This window comes from Callorhinchus milii, unplaced genomic scaffold (assembly GCF_018977255.1).
Source record: "Callorhinchus milii isolate IMCB2004 unplaced genomic scaffold, IMCB_Cmil_1.0 Scaffold4, whole genome shotgun sequence".
Classification (NCBI taxonomy): Eukaryota; Metazoa; Chordata; class Chondrichthyes; order Chimaeriformes; family Callorhinchidae; genus Callorhinchus; species Callorhinchus milii.
In genome coordinates this window covers 11,807,925-11,835,858 of record NW_024704745.1, presented here as the reverse complement: position 1 = coordinate 11,835,858, position 27,934 = coordinate 11,807,925, and the positions used below count along the sequence as shown (strand labels likewise).

The 27,934-nt window shown below is 40.5% G+C and overlaps 2 protein-coding genes across 4 annotated transcripts in view; one reads left to right on the top strand and one right to left on the bottom strand.

The window, feature by feature from the left end:
• Positions 1-6,496: 6,496 nt before the first annotated feature.
• On the top strand, positions 6,497-19,410 carry nr1i2 (nuclear receptor subfamily 1, group I, member 2). Its single transcript, XM_042334198.1, is given in 9 exon segments — positions 6,497-6,519; positions 7,385-7,615; positions 8,077-8,207; positions 9,852-10,039; positions 10,812-11,052; positions 13,172-13,321; positions 16,158-16,274; positions 18,012-18,114; positions 18,359-19,410. Coding segments are annotated over 8 exon segments (1,236 nt in total). The 5' UTR covers positions 6,497-6,519; positions 7,385-7,451; the 3' UTR covers positions 18,501-19,410.
• Positions 19,411-22,957: 3,547 nt separating this feature from the next.
• Positions 22,958-27,934, bottom strand: part of gsk3ba (glycogen synthase kinase 3 beta, genome duplicate a) — an 84,258-nt gene continuing 79,281 nt past the window's right edge. For all 3 annotated transcript variants that reach the window (XM_042334717.1, XM_042334716.1, XM_042334718.1), the window contains one exon: positions 22,958-27,637. In XM_042334717.1, coding sequence (XP_042190651.1) covers positions 27,567-27,637 — 71 coding nt within the window. In that variant the 3' untranslated portion in view covers positions 22,958-27,566. The remainder of the gene's footprint in view (positions 27,638-27,934) is intronic.

Genomic DNA, 27,934 nt, shown 5'->3' with positions numbered 1-27,934 from the left:
TCTGATGCCTGTCACCTTTGATAACCCTTAGTAACTGACAGTTCTTTCGCTCCATGATGAACACACAGCATCAGGGAAAATAAGCTAAAAAAAGGCAGGACACCCAGACTTCTGTAACTAACTAAATTAGCACATTGGGAATGAATACATACACACACACACAACCTTTGTGTTTCTCTGAATCTTTTGATGTATGGTTTAGACCGCTGAGAGTGATGGTCATAGTTTCTCGGAGTAAAGCAATTTGGAGAATGGAAACATTGTTTATATTGTGCAAATCGCTGTTTAATAACATTAGAAATGGTCCCTTAAGAGTTATTATCAAATCCATTGGACTATTGAAAAATATTTAAGGGAACATTTTTCAACAGAGACTGGGTAGATTCACAACACGTGTTCTTACATACTCCTCTGCTGTACACTGAGCTTTCTACAAAACAAATGGTTGGCAGCCAGCTCAAAGGGGAAATGCTGAAATGTGTTTCATGTTGGAAGGATGTTTCAAACCGCTCATTTGACAAGATCAAGTTTTTAAAATTTTCACCAAGAGTTCACCCTTCTCTTGGTCACCAACAGTGAATAAGATATGTCTTGTGACAATCTGTCTCAGTGTGTCCCTAGCAGTTCTCTTTCTCTTTCCTGGGTTTATTTGGTTTTGGTGTTGAAGATGTGTCAAGGTCTCAGTAATCAAAACTCCTCCATCTCATGATAACCTTCTGGTAAAAATTTGGATGAAGACTCTTTCACTTGATTTCACCTTCCCCTTAGTTTCTCTGGCTTCTCCCACCTTTGTATATTGCTTTCACTTTTGAAGGCATTGTCAGTCAGCAACTATAATTGCTTGCTACTTATTTCCATGTGTTGTTGGGAATTATTGACCCAAAGCACATGGAACAGCATAGTATTGCACAAAAATTTGCATCCGCATACAGTGAGGTAAGATAAGGTAAGATAAGGTAAGCATAAGATGCATCCGCATCTTATCTTGTTATTAGCTTCAGTAATGTTAGAATTACTTTCATGACTTGGATTTCTTTGTGCTTTCATTAAGGCCTGATTATGTCTGATTTATCATGCAATTGACCTGATTCTTAACTTGTTAGTATTAACTGTCTTGAGGGTTAGTAATCTGCATTTACCTTAGCATGATGACTGGCATGTTGCCTAAGAGCTTTTCAAACTTTTCTGGTTTTAATTGGTATCAAAATAATTAGTCCTTGTGTGTTAGTAATCCTTTGGATGGCCATCTGGTCACAGTAAAATATCACAAGCCACTGGAGTAACTGAGTGAAGAGTGAAGAGAGAGTCTGGGAGATTTCACAATTATGGATTTTTTTTATTATTATAGGTTTAAATAATAATAATCCTTACATTTGATATAGCCCCTTATCATTTTGTTGAGACGTCTCAAAAGCGCTTCACGGAATATACTGTAAAGTGAATTGACTGTATATTTTGTGGGCTAACAATGACTTAAAGATGGGCTTCATCTGCAAAGATGTTACATTCAGATTATAAACCCCAAATGTCAGTTCGTATTTATAAGGTGACCTGATTTGTCCTCAGTGCCCTTTATACTGACCCATTGTTATATTGAGCTCTCTAATCAAGATCAGATTTGAAGGTTATAAGGATTAAGTCCCATCCTTCCTTGATTGCCTCTGGGTCAGAAGATTATGGTTTCAATCCCCTCAACAGGAGTTTGAGCTCATAGAGTAGGCTGACATTCGAGTGCAGTATGCAGTAACGGAGGGGCATGGATTGTCAGAGATGCCATCCTTTGGCATCTCTGCATGTTTAGATGGACATTACATACTCCATGACAATGTTCAAAAGGAGAAGGGAATTTCCCTTGATGTCCTGACCAACAACCCTCCAATAAATTGATTACTCACATCATGGCTGTAGATCCTTGCTGCGTTCATGGCTTTGCCCTAAAATGGTTAATATACTTGACAGTAGTTGCCATTTTGGAGATGTTTTAGTGCTATATCAAATGCAAGGATTATAATTACTTATTTATAAGAGGAGATGAAGATTCACTACCCTGAGAAACACAATCATTAATGTGCCACTGGGGCAATGGAAGTACTTTCTGTAATGTATAGCCATATAAAAAAAACAACAATGTAAATTGTGATGTTAGAATATATCCTGGGATTTTTCCTTAATTACATTTTGGGGTCAGAAATAAATTTCTAGTAGTTTAGTTTCTTGAAATTTGTCTCCTTCATTCAGTAAATTATATAGTATACAGTCTGTTGGGAAGGATATCGGATGGGTTGAGTAGCCTTTGCTTGTTCTATACATCATCCTCTACAAGTAAAGTTGCTCCAGTGATAATTTACGATGATATTTGCAAAAGCAAGAGAAGGATCTGTAGGGATTGTTCGATACAGTATTACATTTATCTGACCTTATTGAAATTGCAAAGGCTGAATAAAAGCAAGGGAGTATTTGATCTCGGACCTGTTGCAAGTGAAAGCCATTAAATTTCCTTCTTTACTATCATTCTACTGAGCTAACTTTTTTTCTGTTTTCTTCTTTCATTCCACTCGTTTTTGCATTGCAAACAACAACAGTGAAATCACTTTGCTTTCTCTTCAGTTTCTACCTTGTATGTTACTTGTTTATTTCCACTATATTTACAAATGATTCTCTTCTCTTTTCGAATGGTGCCCTGAGAGACATGGGATCTTTAATGTCCACCCAAAAAAGATAGATGGGTCTTAGTTTAACGTCTCATCCGAAGGATGCACCTCCAACCTTGCAACACACCCCTGGAGTGTCAGCTTAGACTACATGAGTTCAAATCCTGACGTGAACCCACAATCTCCTGACTCAGAGGCGAGTGCTAACAACTGAGCCAGGCTGACACATTAGTTGCAAACAAACTGCAATTGTTGCAGGAGAAATAGTTAAAACTGGCACTCAGTTATTTTAGGATTAAAGACTGGATCACAATACAGTCTGAACCCACACGAACAGTATTATATAGTAAACCTCACATAAGTTGTATCAGTTGGGACCATACATTTAATATGACTTGTGCAAAGTATGGGTTATGTGAAACCTACACAAGCTATAGGAAATTCAACGGGACTTGGGCAGATGTACGAATTAGGTGATTATACCATTTATACAGATCAGACTTATGCAAGTTTTACTGTATACACAATACTTTACAGAAACCACTGTACTGTACTGTATACAGAGTACTCCCCAAAGGCATTGCAGCTTCAAAGGCTTGTTTCCTAAGTGAAACATGGGATTCGCTGAAACTGAAGTTGAACGTGCAAGGTGATATTTAGCTCGGGTACAATAGCTGATTGAATTGAATATTATCTTATTCTCATGAAACCTCTGATTAAGCATTAGTTTCATTAGGCAAATGGGCACCACCATAGAAACATAGAAACAGGAGTCTTCCATTCAACCCCTCGAGCCTGTATTGCCATTCTATAAGATCATGGCTGATCTGTACCTCCAATTCCAATTACCCACCCTTGCCCTGTATTCCTTCATACCCTGACCTAACAAACACCAGTTCCCATTATCAAGCCGGTGAAACAATGTACTTAAAATAATAATATATTTATTTAACAAGAAATAATGTATTTCTCTCAGTCTGAGAAATATGAGGTTTTTTTTCAAACATTGATAAAAGGGAGTTGCAAATTTGTTCTTTTTGTGTGAGGACGGATCGAGAACAGAAAGAAGTAACTACAGTTGTTTTAGAACCAAAGAAGTAACTACAGTTGTTTTAGAAATGAAATGAATTACTCACAACTCTACGTAGGCAAGTTGCCTCACCAACTGATCCGAGGAAATGGAGATCAATCAACTAGATTCTTAACAACAACAACAACAACAAGATTCCAGGGGCTGAGAGACTGAAGGCCCGGCCACCGATGGTAGGGCGGTTGGGGCGGGGGATGTGGAGCAGACCGGAGCTGGAGGAACGGAGGGTACGGGCAGGTAGGTAGGGGGATAGTAGGTCGGAGAGGTAGGAGGGAGCAAGGCCGTGGATGGCCTTATAGGTGAGGATGAGGATCTTGAAATCAATCCTCTGGGGGATGGGGAGCCAGTGGAGGCGAGCGAGGGTGGGAGTGATGTGGTCCCGAAGCCTGGTGCGGGACAGTACACGAGCTGCAGAGTTCTGCATGACCTTAAGACTACACCAAGTGTTCAGTCTGTGCATAATTATGCCAGGAATTCAATACACAGCACTCTCTATTAAAGAACTTGTTGATCTCAGCAGTCAGCATGTACAATTGGTATTACATATTCTGGGTTAAGAAGAGAAACAGCCAGATTTCCTGCTTATGATCACTGTCCATGGCCCCTCCTCGAAGACAGATATTGAGTGAGGATACGACTAGGCTCAGCTCTGAGGCTCCCACCATTCAAACAGAATACTAACATTCATTGCCAAAGCTCACACATTAATAATTTGGGAGAGGCGCAAGTGGGTGCCTGCCTGGTGATGATCCAGTGTGAGGAAGAATGAATCAAATACCTTTAGAAATATAGAGAGAAAGAAAGAGAGCCTTTCCATGTCAATCACACTTCCTTTGTCACATATCTTAGTCTCAACCTTAGAAGAGCACAACCTCACTGTGTTTCCTCAATAGCCACGAAATAAGAAAAATATATTTGTTTTGGGCTGAATCCTAATCTTCCAGGACTCAGACTTAAAAGAATGTGTTCAAACCTGTAGAACCACCTTACATTCCTTCCTTGCTTTTGATCACTGTAACAAGCAAACATCTGAGACTTTAGGTGAAGTGGATCTCAGTGGTGTGCATTTTTTTTGGTTATTTCACAGGGATAAGGTTGATTACAAGACTTGTAATCGGCTCACCCTAAGGACAATGGGAATTGATCTAAGAAATTGATGATCTACCACTGAAGAACATCCAACAAGGTGTAAGTAATTTGTGATATGAGTATATGTTGGATAAAAGAATATTTTCTATCACAGTAATTGCTTTTAATACGCTGTAAAATGAAGGGGGGTGCGGGGATGTGGTAGTTGAACATGGGTAGGATTAAGTTGTTCGATTTCTGAAACCAATATGTCTGAGTTTTTAAAATATATTTTATTTTACTTTTAAAGTGGATATTTAAAACAAATATATATTTCAGGAGCCTCTCACTATGTTACAACCTAATAATATTAATAAAAATCCTTGCTTTTGATATTGCACTTTTGATGTTGGGAAGACATCTCAAAGCACTCCACTGTAAAATGTGGTCACTGTGTGTTTTGTAGGCGAAGATCTTTCAAACTAAATCACTCAATCCACAACGGTTTGTGGGACACTGCTGTGTGTAATTGGCTACTGCATTCTGCCACAAAATATACAGTCCATTCATTTTACAGTATATTCTGTGAAGTGCTTTGAGAGTTCTCAATGCCCTGAATCAAATGTAAGGATTATTATTAAGGATAAGGATTAATTGTCTATTTTTCAAATAATCTGCTACACTGCCCTATATGGTGAATAAAATATTGCCTTGTGCATTTAGACTAGAATGTATGCTTTTCCTTTGGCCAATAATCATAATACTTCTTGCAATTGGTATAGCGCCTTATCATGTCGCCGAGATGTCTTAAAGAGCTTCAAAATAGACAAAGAATTTACCCATACATTTCAGTTAAATGCTTAATTAGTGACGTCCGGTTTGTGCCTGAGGAAATGGGATTGGCTTCAAAAGTTGGCAAAAATATTTGGGAAAAACTGGATTCCCAAAGGTTGTCGTGAATTTCTTTACGGACCTGTGGTCAGACTTTTGAGGCTTTTTCTCAGGTGATAAACAGCTTGAAAATAAGATGACAATTCCGTGATTCTCACCGGCAAAACACCAGAGAGCCATATTGAACCACAGCCCCATCATTGCCCCCTTTCAACTCACCCTGAATTTTGAAGACGAATCTGCATGAAGTGCACTGCTGCAGCCTGATGAATCAATTATTCCCATGAGTTAGAAAACTCGCCTCGCAAGCACGAAGCCCCTGGTTTGACGCCCGGCAGGACGAAAGGTTAGGCAAGTTTCCTTACTCCACACACCTGCTTACCTAGCAATAAGTAGGAACATGGTTGTTAGTTGTTTGGCTGATCACGTTTCCGGGGTTAATAATTCCTTTAAAAAATAATAATAATTTGGTCACTCAGGCCATGACTGTTTGTGGGACACTGCTGTGCGCAATTGGCTGCTACATGTCGCCCACAAAATATATAGTCCATTCACTTTACAGTGTATATTCTGTGAAGCGCTTTGGGATGTCTTGAAGACTTCATGAGGCGCTATATCAAATGCAAGGATTATTATGTCACTGCCACGTTTTAAATATTGTTCTGTTTTCTGCAGCTCCTTTTACCTGGCTGTGCCTGACTCCGTTATGCTAGTGCAGGACCCTTGTGACACAGAACAAACACAGCACCCTCCGATGACACCACCACCACTCCAGCGAAAAGGTCAAGACACCCACAAAATATTGAGCTAGGCCCTCAGGTGCGATTGTAGGAAAATAAAACTTTATATCTGGGTGAATGCTTAGACTTTAGTCCCATTGGGAGAATTCCCTTTACAGTATTAGTGCCAATGGGTTTGATGGTAATAAAGTATATGACATTGGGAATGTCAGGTTCAACCACTGGTACTTGTTTAGTAACAAACAGCGCATTGAGTTTGAGAGCAGCGCTATTCTGTTGGGACGACAGAAACACAGTATTGGGAGAAAGTGAATTAGGCCCAGTTATAAAGGATGTTAAGTTTATCCTGGACCTAATGTCTGACAGGCAGTCCAGCAAAGGCAACAGCCTTGGGGTTGAGGGTATAGTCAGGGAGGTACATCTGGGTGTCATCAGCATAGATGGGGAAGTTGACCCCATGTCTGTGGGTGGTGTCACCTTAGGGAAACATGTAGATAAAGAACAGGGGAGAACCAGTACTACGGTACTGTTGCTGTTGTATTATTTGTGAGATTTTGTGTGTGTGTGTGTGTGTGTGTGTGCATAAGAAAGAATTTGCACTTTTACAGCACCTTAGGAGAAGGCAAATCTATACGTGCAGACGCCATTTGTGTTTTTGTGTAGGCACAGAGAGAGTGTAATGGTTAAAATTGTAATGAGCCAACTGTATCATCGGAAAGTTGCTTTCTCTGAACAACCAGCTACAAAATACAGTCAGTACACTTTACAGTCAACCTTATGAAGCACATTTAGATGTCCTCCTGACTTGAAAAGCACTGCATCAAATATCAGTAAAATACTAAGCAATTTCTTTCTTTTCAAAAGCATGTTCCTCTTGTCTGTAGAAAAGCAACTTTATAGAACTATTAATTATTTTTCCTTTCATTTCCCATTTTCTTTCTCAGTGTGTAGGTGTGGTTGGCTTCCTGATTCAGAGACAAACAAACAGGTTTTAACCAGATTTGTCCAGGCATGTCTTATTCACAGGAGAAGCAAATTGAACACTTGCTCCAGGATTGCCTGGAGGAGGAGGAAGAGGATGATGTTGATTTGAAGATCTGTCGTGTGTGTATGGACAAGGCCACTGGCTACCACTTTAATGTCATGACTTGCGAAGGTTGTAAAGGGTTTTTCAGGTACAGAGTGACATTATGTGTTTGTTTCCATCCCCTTCACGCATTCTTCACATAACACTCCTACCTCCACAGTACTGCACACACTGAACAGCCTCACTCCTCCGTATTACAGCCAGGACCACCACCCAATAACCTACACACACTGAACCACCACCTCAATAACACTACATACACTGAACAGCAAATGCTACCTGACATGCACGCACAAGCTTACCTGTCTAAAAATAATCCTCTTCAGTTCTTATCCATAATTGCTCTCCATCCCCTTACTCACTATAACTAGCATGTCTTTCTGTTCCCTGGGCCCTCACCTCACAACCGCTAGCTTTTTTGATTGTTCTTGAACTGACAGAGCTTATTGTACAGAGTGCTGTATACAATTCTTGTCACTATGACATAAGGGGCCCAGGTGCGGAGAGGATCTTACCTCACACTTAGTCGTTCACTTTTATTTTCTCCAGACGTGCTGTGAAAAGTAACATCCGGTATAGCTGCCCCTTCCAAAACTCCTGCGTGATCACCAAAAACAGCCGTCGGCAATGCCAGGCTTGCCGGCTCAAGAGGTGTCTGGAAATTGGGATGAACAAGGAAAGTAAGTGTTAAAACCCATCACATGGGGAGAGCAGCATAAGTTACAAGCTCGGCACACTGCCCTCCAATGCAAACCATAATAATAAAATATAATAAGCTGCATTTTGTGGGCGAAACGCAGCAGCCAATTGCACACAACAGTGTCCCACAAACAGCCGTGGATTGAGTGACCAAATTATTATGATTTAAAACAATTTTTTGAAGGGATTATTACCCCCATAAAAGCGATCTGGCAATCGACTAACAGTCCAGTTACTACTTACTGCAAGGTAAACAGGAGCGTGTGGAGTAAGGAAACTTGACTAAGTTTGAAACTTAACTAACCGTAGAGAGTGTCTACAGTGGTCAGGTTGCTCCCATTCTGTAGCCTGTGCTTTTTCAGTCAGGTGGATGTCGTCTCAAGGCGTAATGTCACATCAGTTAGATTGAGTTGCACCAGATCATTATGAAAAGATTGTTATGGAAGTTGTGTCTCAAGAATTCGTGGATGCCCTTCTCCCCCCACCACCAAAGAAGAATTTTCCAGCATTAGTCTGGTGGCCAGTTTTGAAGGACTATATTTTTTCTGACTTGCTGATGCTTTATAACTGCAATAATTTTGGAGTGTGGGTGGAGGTGGTGGAGGTGTTTAGTATCATCATGGAAAGATGCAAAATCCTTTTAAAGCAAAGTAAATATACCTCTTTGGTGGTTGCTGTTGCTGTGAATCCAGATCTGATTTAATTGGTTTGTAGTTCATCAGTGATGTGATGTGTGGTTGCCTGGGAGAGACTTGCTGTGTAGTCTGTGAATTTCTGCAGTGTGGGAGTGAAGGGACCACTCATTTCTTCCAATTTCCTTTCTCTCTCAGCCAATTTCTCTCCTTCACTTATTCTCTGTCCCATTTTCTTCTGACTGGCTCCCTTTTATGCTTCTGCTGGGGGCATTGATTCAGGGCACCTTCTTCCTGCATCTCTCCCAAGCACCTGTAACAGTGAGTTTTGCCAGGGTGTTTGACGACAGAGGGCATCGATTGTAACCCAATTGGGTTCCGGGTTGTGGACCCCGATTTTCTTACCTGAAAATCAAAATCGCAATATCCAACTCCAATCTTCATTAAAAAATGGCTGACTTCTGGGCTAATGCTGATGTTACTTCCTATGCATTGCACATCAGTGTTATAGCAGGCGATGCTGCTAACAAAAATGCCTGCTTGCTGTGCTACACAAAGGAAGTGTTGTCAGTGGCGACCTGATGACCCAGAAGTTGATCATTTTATTATACCTCTTTATAATGCTGGGATTATATAGGGATTGCCCTGTAGTTTGTGTAAGAAACGTATAACAATGGTTTGTGTGAGCTTCTTTCGTGCCACCCTCTGCAGCCTACAATTCCAATCATTTATATAACACTTTTTACTCGGGGAGGATGTCCCAAAGAGCTTAAAAATACTGGCTGGTCACCAGCCACTATACATCACAGTATAGCCTGTGAAGCTCTTTGAGATGTCTTGATGATGTGATAATGCACTGTATCAAATGCAAGGATTATTATTATAAATAATATTAATAATCAGATCAATGTCATCCAAATCTTTCCTCATGAATCACAATTTAATCTCCATTTCTTTTCCCGCTGTGCCGTTCTTACCCTGTGTTGCTCTCAGTGATCATGTCCGATAAAGCGGTGGAGGAGAGACGAACGTTAATAAAAAAGAACAAGACTCTGAAAATGACACCTAGCATTCCAGAGGAGCCGGATCTGACAAAGGAGCAGGAGAAGCTACTGGAAGATCTCCTGGAAGCACATCGCAAAACTTTTGATGCTTCGTTCACTCATTTCACACAGTTCAGGGTAGGAATGCCACAGGTCGACCTGAAGAGTAAATCATTCACATTATACACAATGTCACTGTGTTGCCGGACATACAGAGGGATAGCAACAAATTACTTTCGAGTACCTGATCCGCTTTTTGCAGCCCACAAAGAAAATAGATCATGGGCTCCAAAATAATAATAATAGCCAATTGCGCACAGCAGTGTCCCACAAACACTCGTAAAATGCCTCTCGTCATTCAGATGCATCTCATTACAGGCCTACTATTTATTTGGCTTTGCCAGGCCTTGCCATTGTGCCAGGCAGAACGTGCCCTGTCATCTGCTCCTTCCAGCAATTCCACTGAGAATTAGCAAAACAAGGCAGGTTTAGATGCCAATATCGGTCGATATTCGAACCCTCGAGACCCGTTCTGTTTGGAAATCTGAGTGCAGAATTGCCAGGCCAGAAGAGAGCAAGTTTGGCATTTTTTTTTCATGCTTTAAGGGGTGTAACATTAATTTCTATGTGTAGGTGGGATGCATGGAATTCTCTCTTTGGTTTGGATACTCTCAAGCATGGTGATGGGGTTCCACATGGTTTCCCAAACACACTAATCCAAAAGTGTATACCAAACACTAAGGCAAGGCTCGTTGCATTTTTTGTCACAATATGTGGTTGCGTCACTATACACAGTATGCATTAGTATACAAAGTACACATCAGTATACACAGAGCAGCACCCTCAGCTCTGCTGTGTATGCTGCTAGGATCTCTTGGCAGGAAGTCTATGATGTGTGTTTGTTTCACAGCCAGTAGTACGGACTACAGAGAGACAAAGCATCCTGAGTGATACGTCTCATGGTGTGATCCGGGGGGAAGCAGCATTGACTGAGAGAGTGAAACCTTATCCAGTTAAAATCAGCTTGGAGAAGGACTACAAGCTCCAGCGTAACTTCTCCATGCTCCCTCATATTGCAGATTTAGCAACATACATGATACAAGGGACGATCAATTTCGCTAAAGCAATCCCTTTTTTTCGGTGAGTATTCCAGCCTTCACTGTTATCCCACTCAGCTCCTGTATACCATGCAAGCCAAAGTCCTAACTGGTAGGGTGGTCCTAGCTGGAAAAGCAGCAGGATGCTTCCTTCACTCCATTTAGGAATAACTCACTTTTATCTTGTAAATAGGAATTATTGTAGTGAATGCACAGCTCAGTTGGAATTCAAGGGATTGTGTACTCAGTGGTTAGAGCACTCACTTCGCAAGTGAGAGACCTGGGTTCTATTCCCAGCAGGGCAAAATGTTGGGCAAGTTTCCTTACTCCACATGGCTCTGTTTACCTTGTTAGTCGATTGGTGGATCGCTTTTGCTTCAAAAATAATATAATAATAATTTTTTTCACTCAATCCACGACTAATTGTGAGATACTGCTGTGTGCTGCTGTGTTTCACCCACAAAATATACAATCAATTCACTTTACAGTATATTCTGTGAAGTGCTTTGAGATGTTTCAAAGACCTGATAAGGCGCTATATCAAATGCAAGAATTATTATTATTATTATGTTGGTTGAACATATGATCCTCGAGGTAGAGGGTCAGTGTCTTGGAGGAAGGGGTGGGGTTAAATTCAATTTCTCCAAAATATGGTGTTATGGTGTAGTCGTTAAGGCATATAATTAATTGGATTTTCTGTCCATATCATGCTCAGCACCTGTGACTAACCATCATATACCATATACCACATCTTCTCCACACCTTGCCTGTGGGCCAGCCCAGTCCCATGAGAAAAGTTCTCCTCCACACAGTTTTGCTAACGGGCAACGGAAACATTAATCTTTAGGGTAAATAATAATAATTCAGTTGATGATTAGCTTGCACCACTCAAACAAGGCAAAGCTTTTCCACTAACGTACGCACAGCTCTGTTCTCAGCTCCTTCTCGGTGGTGGATTGTGAGCATCACGTCATTGCAGCATGTCCAGCCTTGCTGCATGCTGCTGTGCAGTTCTGCCAGAGGGTTAATACTCCTTATCAAAGGAGGTGTAAAATACTTAGTAAAGTAATAATAATTATCTTTGCATCTGATATAGTGCCTTTCGTGGTGGGAGGATGTCTCAAAGCGCTAAGCTTTGAGCGCGACTGTGTAATCTGTAAGCAAACATAAATTGCTTGTCTGGCTGGTGTTCTGATAAAGGCGTGGCCTGATCTTTGTTTGCATGAATCTAATTTCATCTACCCCTGTTTGATGCAGTTTTGGTTACAAACACCTACTTTGCTTGCAAATGGTGTTAGATTTATTTCAGGGTGTGCAGTAAGTGCACACTTACAGAGAGACAAAGCATCCTGAGTGATACGTCTCATGGTGTGATCCGGGGGGAAGCAGCATTGACTTGTTTGCAAGTTTGCAAATATTTTACCATTCTCACAGCTTCGCCCTCTTCGCCTCTCGAATGAATTCTTAATGCAAATGTACGTGTACGTGTGTATATATATATGCACTTACCCAACACATGAATGTACACACACACAGCAACCACACACATTGTTTCACATTAGACACATACTGAAAGCATTTGCCTGCACCCACCCACCTCTTTCCTTGTATGTTTGCATGCATACTGATTGATAACAACAACAACAAAATTACATTTGTATGGCGCCTTTCACGTCAGGAGGACATCCCCAGCCGCTGGACAGTGAATGTTTCGGACACGATCGGGGAGGGTGCAGGGCAGTGGGGAAAGGAGGGTGTTCAAAGGTACGGTCGAAGAGGAGGGTCTGGAAGCAATTATAGCTCATCATTGGGAGACTCACAATACACATACAATCTGCATGTCTGGCTAACTGAAAATGCAATTGCAAGGAAACCAAAAGTCATTACTTGCTTCTAACCTGGTGAATCCCTCTCTATATCAATAAGCATAAACTGCAAATTCCTTTTTCCGAGAGGGATGAACACATTACTGAACCTAATCCAGAATGGGCCTGTTCCTGAAGCCTGTAATCACAGACACTCAAATCAAGTCGTGGCTAGCCAACGTTGGCTCTGTTGCAGTAATATTTGTTGCTCTTATTCATTCAGTTTTAATTTGACTTTATGTGGAGGTGGAGAGGGGGGGCGGGAAGAGATAAAGCTGCAAATAATGACAAGTTTTTGTTTTGTTTTTGTAGGGATCTATCAGTGGAAGACCAGATCTCGCTGTTGAAGGGAGCAACGTTTGAAATTTGTCAGATTCGATTCAATACAGTGTTTAACGTAGACACCAGCATCTGGGAATGTGGGCAGCTGAAGTACAGCATAGAGGACGCCACACAGTGTAAGTAATGCTAACAGCTGGGAGGATCTTTTATTTATTTAATGAAAGGGCTATCAAACTGTCATAAAGACAACGGTGCAAAAAACTCCACATTTCTCCTCCATGGTGCTGCCCAATGGGAACTGCCAATCTCCCCCTGACTCAGGCACCAAATGGAAATGCAGTGCTTTCACCTGGGGAAGGGCAAGTCAAACAAGTGCAACCCTCCACCTCTCGCTGTGGCCACTTCAACTGCATTGCCAGAGGTCTTGAAATAGGCGAGCGACTACCCTTCTCAGTCACAGTGGTGTGCGACAGGAGATTCTGCAGAATAACCTTACACAACATCTATAATCACTGGGACTGAATTTATGTTGCTCCCATTAAATCTATGCTGTTAATCACTGGATCCAGGTCATACGTGTGTGTGTGAGAGAGAGATTGGGAAAAGGGACCATATTAAACACAATGGGCAAGACATTATTAGTTTATACTTCTATTTTATACCATAAAGTAAATTGTACCACTTATAGGATGCAGGAGTTAATCAACGGATGGAATAGATTACTAAAAATGGTGTTTTTTGCTGTTAAGAAAACAGTTTAATCCTTTAAAGGGAAACTACAGGATTAATATTCTGGAAGGATGAGATCGAATAATAACAATAAGCCTTGCGTTTGATACAGCGTCTTATCACGCCTTCGAGACAACTCAAAGCACTTCACAGAATATACTGTAAAATTAATTGACTGTATATTCTGTGGGCAAGATGCAGCAGCCAATTGCACACAGCAGTGTCCCACAAACAGTTGTGGATTGAGTGACCAATAATAATAATTATTATTTTTTTAAAAAAATTGGAAAGCAATCTGCCAATTGACTAACAACCAGGTTCCTACTTACTGCTAGGTAAACAGAGGCGTGTGGAGTAAGGAAACTTGCCTAACGTTTTGCTCCACCCAGGAATCAAAACCGGATCTTCTCGCTTGAAAGGCGTAACCACTCTATGCTAACAATGCTAGAATCAAACCCAGGTCCTCTTGTTTGCGAGGCGAGTGCTCTAACCACTAAGCTACAGGACTCTGTATAAATATGCTGAAGGACCTTCTGCATCAGAGACTCTCTTGCCATCTTGGAAGGTGAACCACTGCTGGAAGCAGCATTTAAGGATTAATCGAACCTGTGTATAAAACACGGAACATTTGGAGGAACCATTTGAGATCCATTGAAAGGCACCTCGGGAACTTGTGCTATTGGCAAACAAGGGGTTTAAAGCTTCACAACGCTCATTGCTCAGAGGACATGAGAGGAGGCTTTTAATAAAGTCTTCCATTCTCACTTCACAATGTAGTTTAATCCAGCACACTTCAGATTAGACATGGTCAACATTCATCCACTTGTGCTTTTAACATGCAAATAGCTATCAGTTTACAAATCCCTTAACAAGGATTCTGTCACTGCATTGGGAGAACTTTCATTCAGGAAACAAATCAGCAGTGGCCTTTCATTGAGACCCAGTTCTAAATGTTGCCACGGCGGCCTTCCAAGGTTGCATTTGTGCAGCGCAATCCTTTACAATACAGTACAATACAATTTACGCTTGTTTGTAGCTCGTGGTGTTCTGATGAGGCGTAGCACACGCTGATCAGTAACATTAGTAAGCAATCTTTTCACTGTGTAAACCTCAATACAAACAATTAATGAAAAGATTGCTGTTCGGGGTGATCCCTGGCCAACAATCCCCCCAGTAAAATTGGTTAATCACTCCAGGACTCTTTGTGGGACATTGCTGTCTGTAAATTGGCTGCAGCGTTTGCACACAAAATATTCAAAACCACTTTACAGTATAGTCCACTAGCTCCCTGTCTCCCAGCAGAATGACTTGAAGATCCTTGCTCTATATGGTTTGGGTTCCCAACAGACGATCACTAAAGTGCTGTCAAAGCCCTGAATTACGTTGCCATCTAACTGCCAGCAGAAGTACTGCTAACAACTGAAAAGCAGTCAGTCAGTCAGTCACTTAAACACTGGTTACAAACAACTATCAAACAAAAAATACATTTGAATCGCACCTTTCACGTCGGGAGGACAAGAGTGAACCAGGAAGGAGAGAACAATTTCAGCCCGGGAAAACATTTTCTTTTCCTTCCTCTCTCAGTCCAGTGATTTTCTCGGAATGAATTTTGTAGTATTTTTTAGCTCCCCCCAGTCAGCCAGGTGTCTGACGTGTGTGGAAACCCATCATCGTGCTAAGAGTGTCCAAGGTGATGGGTTTCCGTTTATGTCAGACATCCGCCTGTCCAAAACTAACATTTTTTTTCCAGAAATTTCAGAAAAGATTCACTTTATTTCCTCAAGGACAATGAGCGGTATACACACACATTTCCCCTCCCTAGAATGAAGGGCCCCAGATACCCTTCCCTTCCCATGTTCAATCACAAAATACACACACTACACTGTACAGTATATTCTGTGAAACTCTTTGAGTTGTCTCGATGACAAGGATTATTATAAGGAACGCAGACTGGTATATATCACAAAGGGCATTTTTCAGAGCAATCTCTTGTCAATAGGAACCAATTTTGTTTCGCCCACAAAATATACAGTCACCATACTTTACAGTATATTGAGTGAAGCGTTTTGAGACGTCTCAAAGACATGATAAGGCCCTATATCAAATGTAAGGATTATTATATTACCATTAGAATTGAGAGAAGCAACCAATTTATGCCTGAAATTTGCTCTTACCCAACGATCAACTATTATTGGACCTGGTCTGATGGGGGTGGGTGGGGGGGGGGGGGGTGGGTGACAGCCCGTCTGCAGTTAATAGGATTTTTCTCCTCCTCACCCACAGCTGGATTTCAGCAGTTGCTGTTGGAGCCATTGCTGAACTTTCACTGCACCCTGAGAAGCCTGAAATTGACGGACAAAGAGTATGTTCTAATGCAGGCTATCTCACTCTTTTCACCAGGTCAGTTATCGGGATATTAACTTTGATCCATCTACAACAAACTAATTTTAAAAAAAACTTTGTTACCTTTCCTTATCACAGATTCTAAAGAGTTGAGTGCCATTTGAGCCCAAACTTTTTTAAACATGCGTAAAGGTTCGTTTTGTGCAAAGGTGGACAAATGAACTTTAGTTGGATAATTAAAAGTTGGGCAGATTCAACATGAAGGTTCATTCACATTCAAAACAAAGCAAATTAATTGTATTTTCTGCATAACGTATAGGTAAGAAAGTAGGTCAAATTGTAGGGTGATATTTGCAGTGTTTATGTATGATATTTATCGCAAGGAACTTTGTGGACTCCCATAATGTAGTGCTTGGCACCCTCGACTTGCAAAACAAGAGGACCCGGGTTTGATTTCCCCGTGGGGCAAAACCTTAAGCAAATTTCCTTATTCCATATGCCTCTGTTTACCTAGCAGTAAGTAGGAATCCAGTTGTTAGTCGATTGGCAGATCGCTTTCCGGGATCATAATCCCTCCAAAAAATAAAAAATAATAATTTGATCACTCAATTCCCGACTGTTTGTGGACACTGCTGTGCACAATTGGTTGCCACGTTTCGCCACAAAATACACTATCGTTCATTTTACAATATATTCTGTGAAACCCGTTGAGACGCCTCAATAACTTGATGAAAACAACAACAAAATTACATTTGTATTCACATTAGGAGGATATCCCAAAGCACTGGACAATCAGCGTTTCAGACTCGAGCTGGGGGTTGGGATCAGGGAGGGTGGAGAGCAGGGGGTGTTGGAGGGTGACCAAAGGCACGGTCAAAGAGGAGGGTCTTGAGACAGGTCTTGAAGAAGGATAGGGAGGGGGCGAGGCAGAGGGACTGCAGGTTGGAATTCCAAAGGATGGGGGCAGAGTGGCAGAACGCTCGCCCGCCAATCGTGGGACAGGCGAGGCGGGGAACGTGAAGCAGGCCTGAGCTCACTGAGCGGAGTAAGCGGGCAGGTTGGTAGGGGGCTAGAAGGTCGCTGAGGTAGGAGGGAAGAAGGCCAGGAGGGCTTTGAAGGTGAGGACCAGGATCTTGAACTGTATCCTCTATGTGATGGGAAGACAGTGGAGTCGGGTGAGGATGGGGATGATAGGGTCACGGAGCCTGGTGCGGGAGAGGACATGGGCTGCAGAGTTCTGGATGATCTCAGCCTATGGAGGGAGGAGTTGGGGAGGCCGACAAGCAGGGAGTTTGTGTAGTCACCGCCTGGATGTTATGAATGTGTGTATGAGGGTCTCGGCGGCCTGTGGTGTGAGACAGTGGCTGAGCCGGACGATGTTGTGGAGGTGGGGGAAGGCAGAGCGGGAAATGGCACAGATGTGGAGTAGAAAGGAAAGTTGAGGGTCAAACAAGATGCCAAGGTTCTGGACTGGCTTAATAAGGTGGAGTGTTTATCCTTGGATGGTGATGCTGTCAGGACCTGAGGTGTGGAGGCGCTGATGGGAGCTAATCAGGAGGGCCTCAGTCTTGTTGACGTTCTACTGTAGAAAGTTAGCTCCCATCCAGGACTTGATGTCTGAGATAAGGTGCTATATCAAATGCTAGGATTATTATCAAAGAACACAAGAAGAAATGCCACAAACCTCTCCTCATCCCAGTGTGAGAAACTCTGGCCAACGCACCTTGAAGTCCATTGCAATGTGTCAGTGTTTGATTGTGGGAGGACGTTGGAACAATATCTGCCTTCTTTCAGATCGTGCTGATAATTCAAACAACAAGGCCATTGAACTAATTCAAGAGAAAGTCGCTATGACACTGAAAGCAATTATTGACACCAAAAAGACTAAAACAGACAAGTAAGTATGTTGGGAATAATATTTTTGTTGGCTATTTACTGTGGTTTCCCAATGGAAACAAGCTCATGGTCCAAAATTCTTCTCAGGTTTGGTAATAATTACTGCATTTGCAGACAGAGTAGGGAAACACTAAGTTTGGGAAACGGTGAGAACTTAAATTGTTGGGCAATGGAAATGGGAGGTGAGAAGAGAGTGCTGTATTACATCACACTATATAGAGAAATAATGTGCATTTATCTTTCAGATTTCTGTTTCCAAAGATAATGTTAATATTAACAGAGCTGCGGACCTTGAGCGCAGAGAACAACAGGCAGATCCTGGAGATTCAGAACATTCAGCCTGATGTCACGCCCCTGATGTTGGAAATGTTTGGGGAGATTGGGTAGTGGTGCCATCATCAGGGCAGGAGGAAAGACTGTGTGGCATGAAAACTACCATGTGGACATCAAGTTACAATCAATATTTTTCAGAAACCCAGGCACTAACCAGATAGAGTCAAAGATGGGTGCAGACCATCATCTTCTCAGAAGCCGATCAGAAAGGTAGATTATGAACCCAGAAACCTGACTCAGAGACGAGACACTGAGTCAAGATGAGACACCTTTTGCTTGATCAAAGGAAGACAGAAGAAACAACCATTGTCATCTCCAATTGAAACTCCGGTGAATGGTCTCCAAGCCCCAGGTTACACTCTAGAGCAATTGACATCAATTCTTAACAATGTCCTTCCTGCCTTTGTTGTGTGTGGGTGTCCTTTACACTTCTGCTTTGTGTCGGGGAGTTTTGTAAAGAGGGGAGCAGGCAGAGGATAGAGAAGGGTAGAGAGGAGTCTACTGCTTGGGGAGTCTACTCTGGAAACTGGGAAGAGACTTGGCACCTTTTGAACTCCAGAGGTGAGAAGAGCCACTGGTAATAGTTATTATCTTCCTGAAAGCACATTTATTGAATACGCACTGTAATAACTTGTCATCCGTGTGAATATAAGTATCTGCGGATCCTGTTAATTAAAATTCCACGGGAAACCATTGACCAATTCAGTTTCCGTTATCAAGACAGCCTCTGAATTAGTCTGGAACTGTGACTTCTTTTTAAGATACTCAAGTCATGTATCGTTAATATTGTCTGCACAGGTCCCAGAGCTGAGCAAAAATCAGGTAGAACTCGTCTACACCCATCTGACTGAGTTTGTGACAACAGATTGGTTGCACTGAATAGCTTTCTCTCTTACGTGGTTGAATTTTTTTTAAGGCTTGGCAACTGGAAATGGCACTTGCCAAAAACATTTTAAATAAGGATTATTATTATTATATATATATAAACATAAATGTCATTGAGCTATTCTGCTTGACAGTGGCATTTTGCCAGGAGTAAGAGATAGAACTGGATAATGTCCAGCACTAATTTTGTATCTTTTGTCTCAATCAATAAAAAATTCTGAGTACTTCTGAAGAAAATATCAGTGAGCTGACTGTCATAATATGTAGAAAGTGCATTTTGTAGAAATTGTAAGTTTTTTTTAAAGTAATGAAAAAGTATTTATTTATTCCCTGTGAAACCAACATGGTTCCTGTTCACTTTTTAAATGACCCTTTATCACATTGAAGTCTCATGTTTTCCCATGCTGGTGAGGATTGCCCTCACATGTTTTTAATCTCTTTTGTACCATAGTGCATGCACATATCACATCTAAACACATGTTCTCATCATGGACATTTGCTTCTTGTCTGCCTCTTTTCTACTCCACAACACAAAACAAGGTTACAACGTGTTAGTTACTTTTAGATTGATAAGTTTTTTTTAAATAAGTGTCTTGGAATGTTGTGGTTTATCTTCAAGCTACCGTAAATCATTCAAACCAAAAAATATGCTGCTCATTCTTTGATTGTGACCATATTGGTCTTAGGAGATGAAACAGATTGAATGAGCTCTCATTTTAAATGTTGGTACCAAATTGGATGGCCAGTTTCTATGAAAATAAGACACTACAGGTTGATATTGTCCGCTTCCTCCCATCCCACTCTCCCCACCCCGCCCCCCACCAAAAGAAAATCTTTTGTGTCACTTTGCAAACTTAACATTAAGGAAACAAAGCCAAAAAACAAACTGTTTGGCAGAATCCATCTTGTTAACTTTCCTGACACTCAGGAGCAAAACAAATGTCTGATGGAATAATGGAGGTGCATGCAAGGTGTTTGTCAGCACTCACACACAGCAAAAGCTACAAGCGAGAATCTGGATAAATTGGTCATTAATCATAGAATGCTGTGAAAGCCAAAGCAATTGTCTTCAGAGTTTATCAGTAGCATAAATTGATTCCTTTTCCGATTTAGTTAGTGTAATCCCAAAGGCCGGTACTGCAGCTAAGATTAATAAGGTCTAAACAATTGATTAATGGCAGAATTATTTATGCCAGTACTTTTTTTTAAGTTAAATTGAACACCATTCTTATTTTTCAGCTGGTTTGCTTATTCCATAAAGGTTATTTTCTGAGTAATCTATGTTTGTCCACGTTCGGAGTCCTAAGGGTATTACAACGATTTTGTGGCAGTGAGGTAATATTGCTCATTCATGCTAATGTTTTGCTGAGAAATCACTGTTAGGAATTTCAGAGACTTGCTTGGTGGATGGCACTACCTAGAAATGCAGAACACAGCATTATCTTGGATAAGGATTTAGAAGTATTGTATTTTACAAGCGTTTCCTCACATCCATCCCTATACTATTTTATTTAAGAATGCATTTTAATGTTTCTGAAGATAAATTGAGCACATCCCTTGGAATGGTTTCTATTCCAATGAAAATTCTATAAACATACCACCCATATATTTCACATGTACCACTTGACAACCAAAGAGCTTATCTGGGTTCAAAGTATTTATCTTAATGGGTCTCCTTGTGCCATGTAACACCAGTTGAAAGTCACATCTCTTGGTGTTTCCAGGCCTAGCTAGGTTCCCATGTAAATGTACATCCCATAATTCATTAAAATCAAGTAGTATTCAACCAGTCAGAGTTTAGGACAGGCGTCTGTTTTGGAAACAGTTATAGTTCCCCCTAGTGGAAGCATGAAGTGCTCTAGTCTTTTTGCAACGACTGTTGTAAAAGGCCACAGCAAAGCGACAACCATTCAGCCATCAAGTACTCTCCTGCCTTCTTAACTATTGCAAAGCAAATTTAATTCATTCCCTACTACCCTAGAGTAGAACAAGTCACCTGTAAAGGATAGGAGCCCACCAGACTCACCTTTTTTCTAAGATTATATGCTCATCAATCTTATAATAATCCTTGCATCTGATATGGCATTTTTCATGTCTTCGAGACATCTCAAAGCGCTTCACAGAATAGACTGTAAAGTGAATTGACTGCATATCTGCGATAGGTTGAGAACTGAGTCTATAGTTGTCCAGCAGGAGGTCTGAACAAGTGGCCAAGGGGTGTCTGTCTGATTCTCTTCCACCCACCCCACCCTATGAATGTACGTATGCGTTTAGTGATTCCAAACTGGGAAAAAAAATCCACTCATAGCAAATTTGTGTATGTTGTACTAGATTAGCTACTGCAGAGAACAAAAAACAATGAGAAAACGAAGAACGGCAGAAATAAATCAAACACCATTTCTCTTAATGTGCACGTGTCATCTCATTTTACCCGGATGAAAGTCACAGATCTCTCTGAAAGCACGGTATAAAGTGATGAATTGACAAGTGATTTTATTTTAACATCTCACCTTGAATACTTGGGAGGAAAACACAACTGACATCTTGTTACTCATCAAGGTTGCTTTACAGTATTTCATCACCAAATTACTGACGTGACAGTTCAGCATTTGTTGGGCGCAGAGTTTGTAGCAATAAACATTCAACGAACTTTTGAGGTTTGATTAAAATTTGATGCATTTCGTTTTCAAATACATAGAGCCTGCTTTAATAGTATTTTGCATCTTTAAAATAAAATGTCCCACTGTGATTATTAAACAATGTATTTGTGGAACATTTTCCCAAATCCACAATATTCAGATTTAAGCGTTTAAACTCAGCAACAACAAAGTAGCGCTTTCTCCAGTTAGAGAGTTGGGCAGCATCTCTTGCCCTCAGTAAAAAGGTCTAACATTTAAGGCTACTGGTCCTTAGCTCTGACTTTTTCCACGTTTCATTCTTAGTCAAGTCATTGGGAATATGCACTGCAGCAAACACCCAAAATACCTGGTTTCCATAAGTCGCACGGGCTGAGGTTTCAGTTTCCTGCCCAGATTTAGCAGCAATATTACTTTGGTAGAAAATAGTACTGTACTAGGTAAAAGCAAATCGAAGAAATACGGATATCAAAGAAGTGAAGCGAGCACTTGCTATGGAGCTACTCACTGATGGACCACAGTTACCTTCAGAGAGGGCCAATCAGAAGGAGACAATCTTTACTCATAGCAATAGATATAAAATACAAGGAGGTCCTACCAGACTAGAGTGTTTTTTTTTTTGGCGGGGGGGGGGGGGGGGGGAGGAGTATGGAAAGATAAAGGAGCATTACCATCTGAACCTCCACAACTTGTGGTTATTCTCTCCTTTAAGAAATCGAAGTTGCTGAGCTAAAACCTTTAAATTTCATAGAAATGTATATTTATAGTAAGATTGGATGATTGTTCTCATCTGCATTGAAACCTTTGTGAACTAGTACTTGTGAACTAGTACTGACATTTTATTAAATAGACAAAAACACAGGACTACATTGCAACCCTACAAATATAGGTATATGCCAGTGAAAAGGTTAGCCACCTTCCCTTGATCAAAATTAATCGCACACCGTAAAGGAAGGCTTACAAAATTAGACAGGAAGGGACTACAAATTGTTCGTGGCCTATCCTACTTTTTATTTAATGCAAATTACAGTACCAGTATCTATCGGGAACCGAGTCACACAGAACGATTGTATTTACAGAGATAAACATCAAGCATACTTTCACAAAAATTTATATTAAAATGAAATAAAAATTCAGTCACAAACAGAAGCATTCAAGTAATAATGTTAAACAGGTCTTTTTTTTGTTGTTTTTTGTGTTTTTTTTAAACCAAGACAGTTCCACAAGTGATGCAATGGTTGTATATAACGCACAGTCCTTTTTTGACAGAGGTGGTCACGCTTTTGTATACAGGCTGTGTGAAGCATAGCAAAACATCTCTAATGCGGATTATACAGGCAAGCAGGTAGTCACGCAAGTAAATTACCATGTTTAACCCTTTGTGTACCGATTGCAAGTTGCAACATAAAAACTAGGATTATAGTTAAGGACTTTCACAAATCCCCTTTCGGACAGTTTCAAAGATTTGGCTGGTCTTTCGAACACAAAATTCTGTTCACCATTTAACTTCGATCATGGGAAATCAAGATTGGGCAGGAAACAATTCGAGACACCCAAGAAAGCTCTGAAACCAGATGAAACTGTATCAAAGCTTGGATTTCATTCATTTACCATACACTGCCACCGTGAGCTCACTTGCTACAGTCCTACTCACACTGCTGGCATACCATTTGGAGTCTTCTCAGGGCCAAAGACTGGAAGAGTGACACCACGTGGCAGTTTTACAAACGAACAAATTGATTGGCAAAGCTTTGAAACACCATTGCAGCCCTTGTTAGCGGTACAATTAGGTCGGGCTTGAATTTAATGCTAGCTGGCTAGCAACATGCTAGTGGATGGTTTATATTTGTTCAACTGCCTAGACAATAGTCATATTTTTGCATTACAGTCTCAGTAGGCTGACAAAAATAAAAGACACCATCTTCTTTCCCCTTCCCCCCTACAGGGACATGGAGGGTACTGGGTTGAATCATGTATTCAATAGAACATGCTTTACTTTTACTTCGGACACACACTATGGTGCAATAAAGTCCACTCTCACCAGATTATCGGTTCACCTGTTTTGAGGTCGACTCATTCACAACATAGAGCCATTGTATAATTTTCTGCAGCTCACATTCTGTACACCTAGAACATCCCCACTGGAATCTTCTCTGGATCAGGGGCTGATAGTGGCAAAGAATTGCAGTGAATACTTTAATTTAAAAAAAATATACAAACGTAAGCTTCCCCCTTCCCATTATTCCTAGAACAACAAAACAAATGAAGACGAGGAACATTTACTGGGTACGAAGCCCCCCAAAAAAACAAAACCTGAAGTGCATAATAACCTGTTTGGATGTTCATTTTCTTATTGTAATACAAATATTTATGTGATGCTCATAGTGAATAGATCACCCAACAGTGCAAACCAAACCTGTATAATCAGACGGTTCTGTTGCAACTCCCTACTTTGTCCACAAAGGCTAAAACTGTTTATGTCTACAAGTATACATGATAGCCTAGGATGCAGCAACTGTTCAGGCCTGCTCAGCAATGCAGCTACCCGAATTATCTCCGGTTTCAGAAATCTGCACTGCAAAACACGCTGCTCATTTATTAATTTGTCTGTTTTGATTTAATACCAATTATGTCCAAGACCTTCCTTTTTCCTNCCCAACAGGCAAGCTCTGCTGATCAGACCTGCGGAATTTCAAAACATGGCATTGAAATTTTAACCTAACCTTACAAAAGTGTCCCCTACTGTAACATTTTTCTTATCGATTTCTTTAATATATAAAATCCATAGACTCATCCTCTTTTCTTCCTGAATTATACCTGTGTGAAATTATATCTGTATGGATTATTAGGGATTTGGGTAACTCGATGAAGGCTAACATACGGTGCTCAATTGAACTCATAATCAGACAGCACACCCTAAAACCTTCTACCTGATGCACCAGCTTCATGAGAGTAAGCAAACTCTAAACTGGCCCAAGTACAATAACAAATCTTTGGGTGAGATGTTCTCCCATTATACAATTGACTTGACTCAGAGCAACTTCAACAGGGCCTCAATAACAGACCACTCGACTGGAAGAACAGAAATACAAGTTGCATTGGGGAGGAGTTGGGTGTAGAAAGCGACTTGGAAATTTTTTTTTACAGAATAAAGGCAAGTGAGCTCAACAAATTCACAATTATTTTGTTTGCCGATCAATTTCAATGGGAAGTAAGAATCTCGTGCTGCATGAAAATTACATATGAGGTGGTTACTTCTAAAAAAAAAGGTTATGGTCGTGAAGGATCTCAAATCAAAGAATCAAGTGGACCGAAGCCTAGAGTTCTTAAATGCCAAAAAAAAGACAAGAAAACCCATTCATTCAAGTCCCTATTTGGGACATATTGTCCAACTTCCACAAGATCAGGAAATTATAGAAACTGAACACTGTACTGTACACTCCATGACAAGAATCTATTACCTACATGGACTGGTTCACTTTTACTTGACATTGACTCACCCCTGGGTTCATCCCTTGCTACTTGTAAAGGTTACACACTGCAGCCAGAGGAGCATTAAGGATGAGTAAACTGTTCAGATTAGACGTGTCCTTTTTTATTACACAATTAATTCCTCCACCCATGGTAATCTGTTGTCCTTTCGCAACTGTCCCTTCTGAAAGTACATCAATCTCATGTGAATATGAAAAGTGATGAAAATATCAGCAGTGTGGTATTTCAATGAAAGTAGTACTAAGAGTCGGTTATAAAAACAGAAAGGAAAAAAAAAACAGGGACAAAAGTTCAATACTCATCATGAACTTGTCCCTTAAAGGCACTAATTAAATCCAAACAGTTCTCTCATCCTTAGTACAGATCCACTTGAAACTTCAGAAGCTGCACTTGACCATATTAAAGCTGTGGTATTAACAGGAAGCCACATGATGTGACGTTCCAATATTTATTTGGTGCACACAAGATAAAAGCATTTTGGTAAAACAGTCATTAAAACCAGGATTTGCACCATAAAATGTCGAATTAGAAAGTTTTCTACATTAAAGATTCAGTCAGGTCATGCAGCACCAGCAGCATCTTTCTGTTCACCAGGTTTAATTCACTGCCAGTTTCATATCCTACAGTAGATTTTATGAGTAAAGCAGAGCTGGCACAGCCAAGGTAAATGTTGAAATAGCTGTATAATATACATATGTATGATATATAATCATACATATGCATTTAATGTATTGAAAGTCTGATGCATTTTTTTTGAACATTTCTTTCAAAGGAAACTCTGCCAAATAAAGGACTTAATTATCTGCAGAATATTTCAGCTTCAAATCTCGCATTCTGCTGTAATCTGTTGAGAGCCCAAACATTTCTTTTCTTTAAAATATATCATGCACTATGCAACTTTTGAAGTGTTCAACAATTCACCTTGCCAACTGCTGTGTGAATTTGATGTCAATAATGAAAGTTAAAATGCTTTACAGGATGCCAACTTATTAAAAAAAAAACACAGGTACATAAAGGGTTAAATATGGAAGAAAAAAGCAATTATACTTCAGTGAGGGACATCCATTTAAAAACAAAATCAAACATTGGAAGCAAAGGCACTCCAAACTATATACTATACAGCACTAGTTTTTATTCTTACATTGGAGACGCACCAATAGTACAGAATTGAAACTATATGGCTTTAAAAGCTCTCCTACAATTGAACGAAATTTGCCCTGAATGTTTGTTGCTCTCATCAGTTCCCGGGTCCACATATTTATGTACAAAACAGAAAAAAGGTCTAAAAAATAGGGAAGAGGGTGTCTGAATCTGAAATCAGCAAGGACATTTCTACACAGTTTTGAGGGCTTTCAGTTGGTGTAGCTCAGATATCAATTCGGGACCTGTGGGCTAGGCGTACAATTAACAGAGCGTCCAGTACACAGCAGTTGCCTCTTCTTGCTTTAAAGCCAGTGGCAGAGTATTATTTTGGACCACTTTTTTGAAAAAAAAATCAGCCCTGAACGGTCACGCAATCAAGTCATGAAAAAGACCAATCCAGTACACTCTGATACATTACTTAATTCAGTACTACAACAGTACTGACAATGTCAAACTATCTCAACACGGGGAAGCACTACAATGACTGGAGCCTCTGGTCATTCTCGCAGTGGTTGTTTCAGTGGATCTGTACGCTTGCCCCTATGCTGCTGGTTACAGGTACAGTACTATTACATGTAATACCTGACTAAATACTACCACCATCATCCCCAGATCCTTAAAAAAGACTGATGGCATTGCTTTTTGCCAAAAATCAAATCCTGCACTACACCAGAGTGAAACACACCTCAGGTTTTCTTATTTTTGCGGAGAGGGGAAAGGGGGGGTGGGTGGGGGGAGAGGAGAAGGGAAAGATTTGGACGACACTATGGCAGACTTCAATAAAAGATTGTCAAGGGAGGAGTTTAATATTGCTCCACATTCCTTCTCAATCCCTCTGAGTAAATGATTGGTTTGTATTTACTTTTTAAACAGGATTAAATAAAATGAATACTAATGATGTTTTTTTTTCAAATTTGACCAGCGTGTGGCTGATTGGAAATCTGAGCCAGGACAATCCACTTCCTCAGGTTGAGTTGGATGCAGAGGCTGAGGCTGCATTAGTAGACTGTCCACGATCTACAGCAACATTGGTATCTGCAAAGGACAAAAAATAGCATTTAATAAATAACTACCTGACGTAAGTGTCTTGTGCAATTAAGTGTTTGTTTTAAAAAAAATAACTGAGAATATGAAGTGGCACATACAATAACACATACCTTTGGCTTAAACCCCATAAAAGTTTTAAATATCCCCAGAATATCTTCACAAGGTCTCATGAACAATACACCAAGAAGAAACAAAAGGGGGATTTGTGAAGTAATAATAATAACCCTGGTATTTAATATGGAGCCTTAACACGTCATTGAGATGTCTCAAAGCACTTCACAGAAT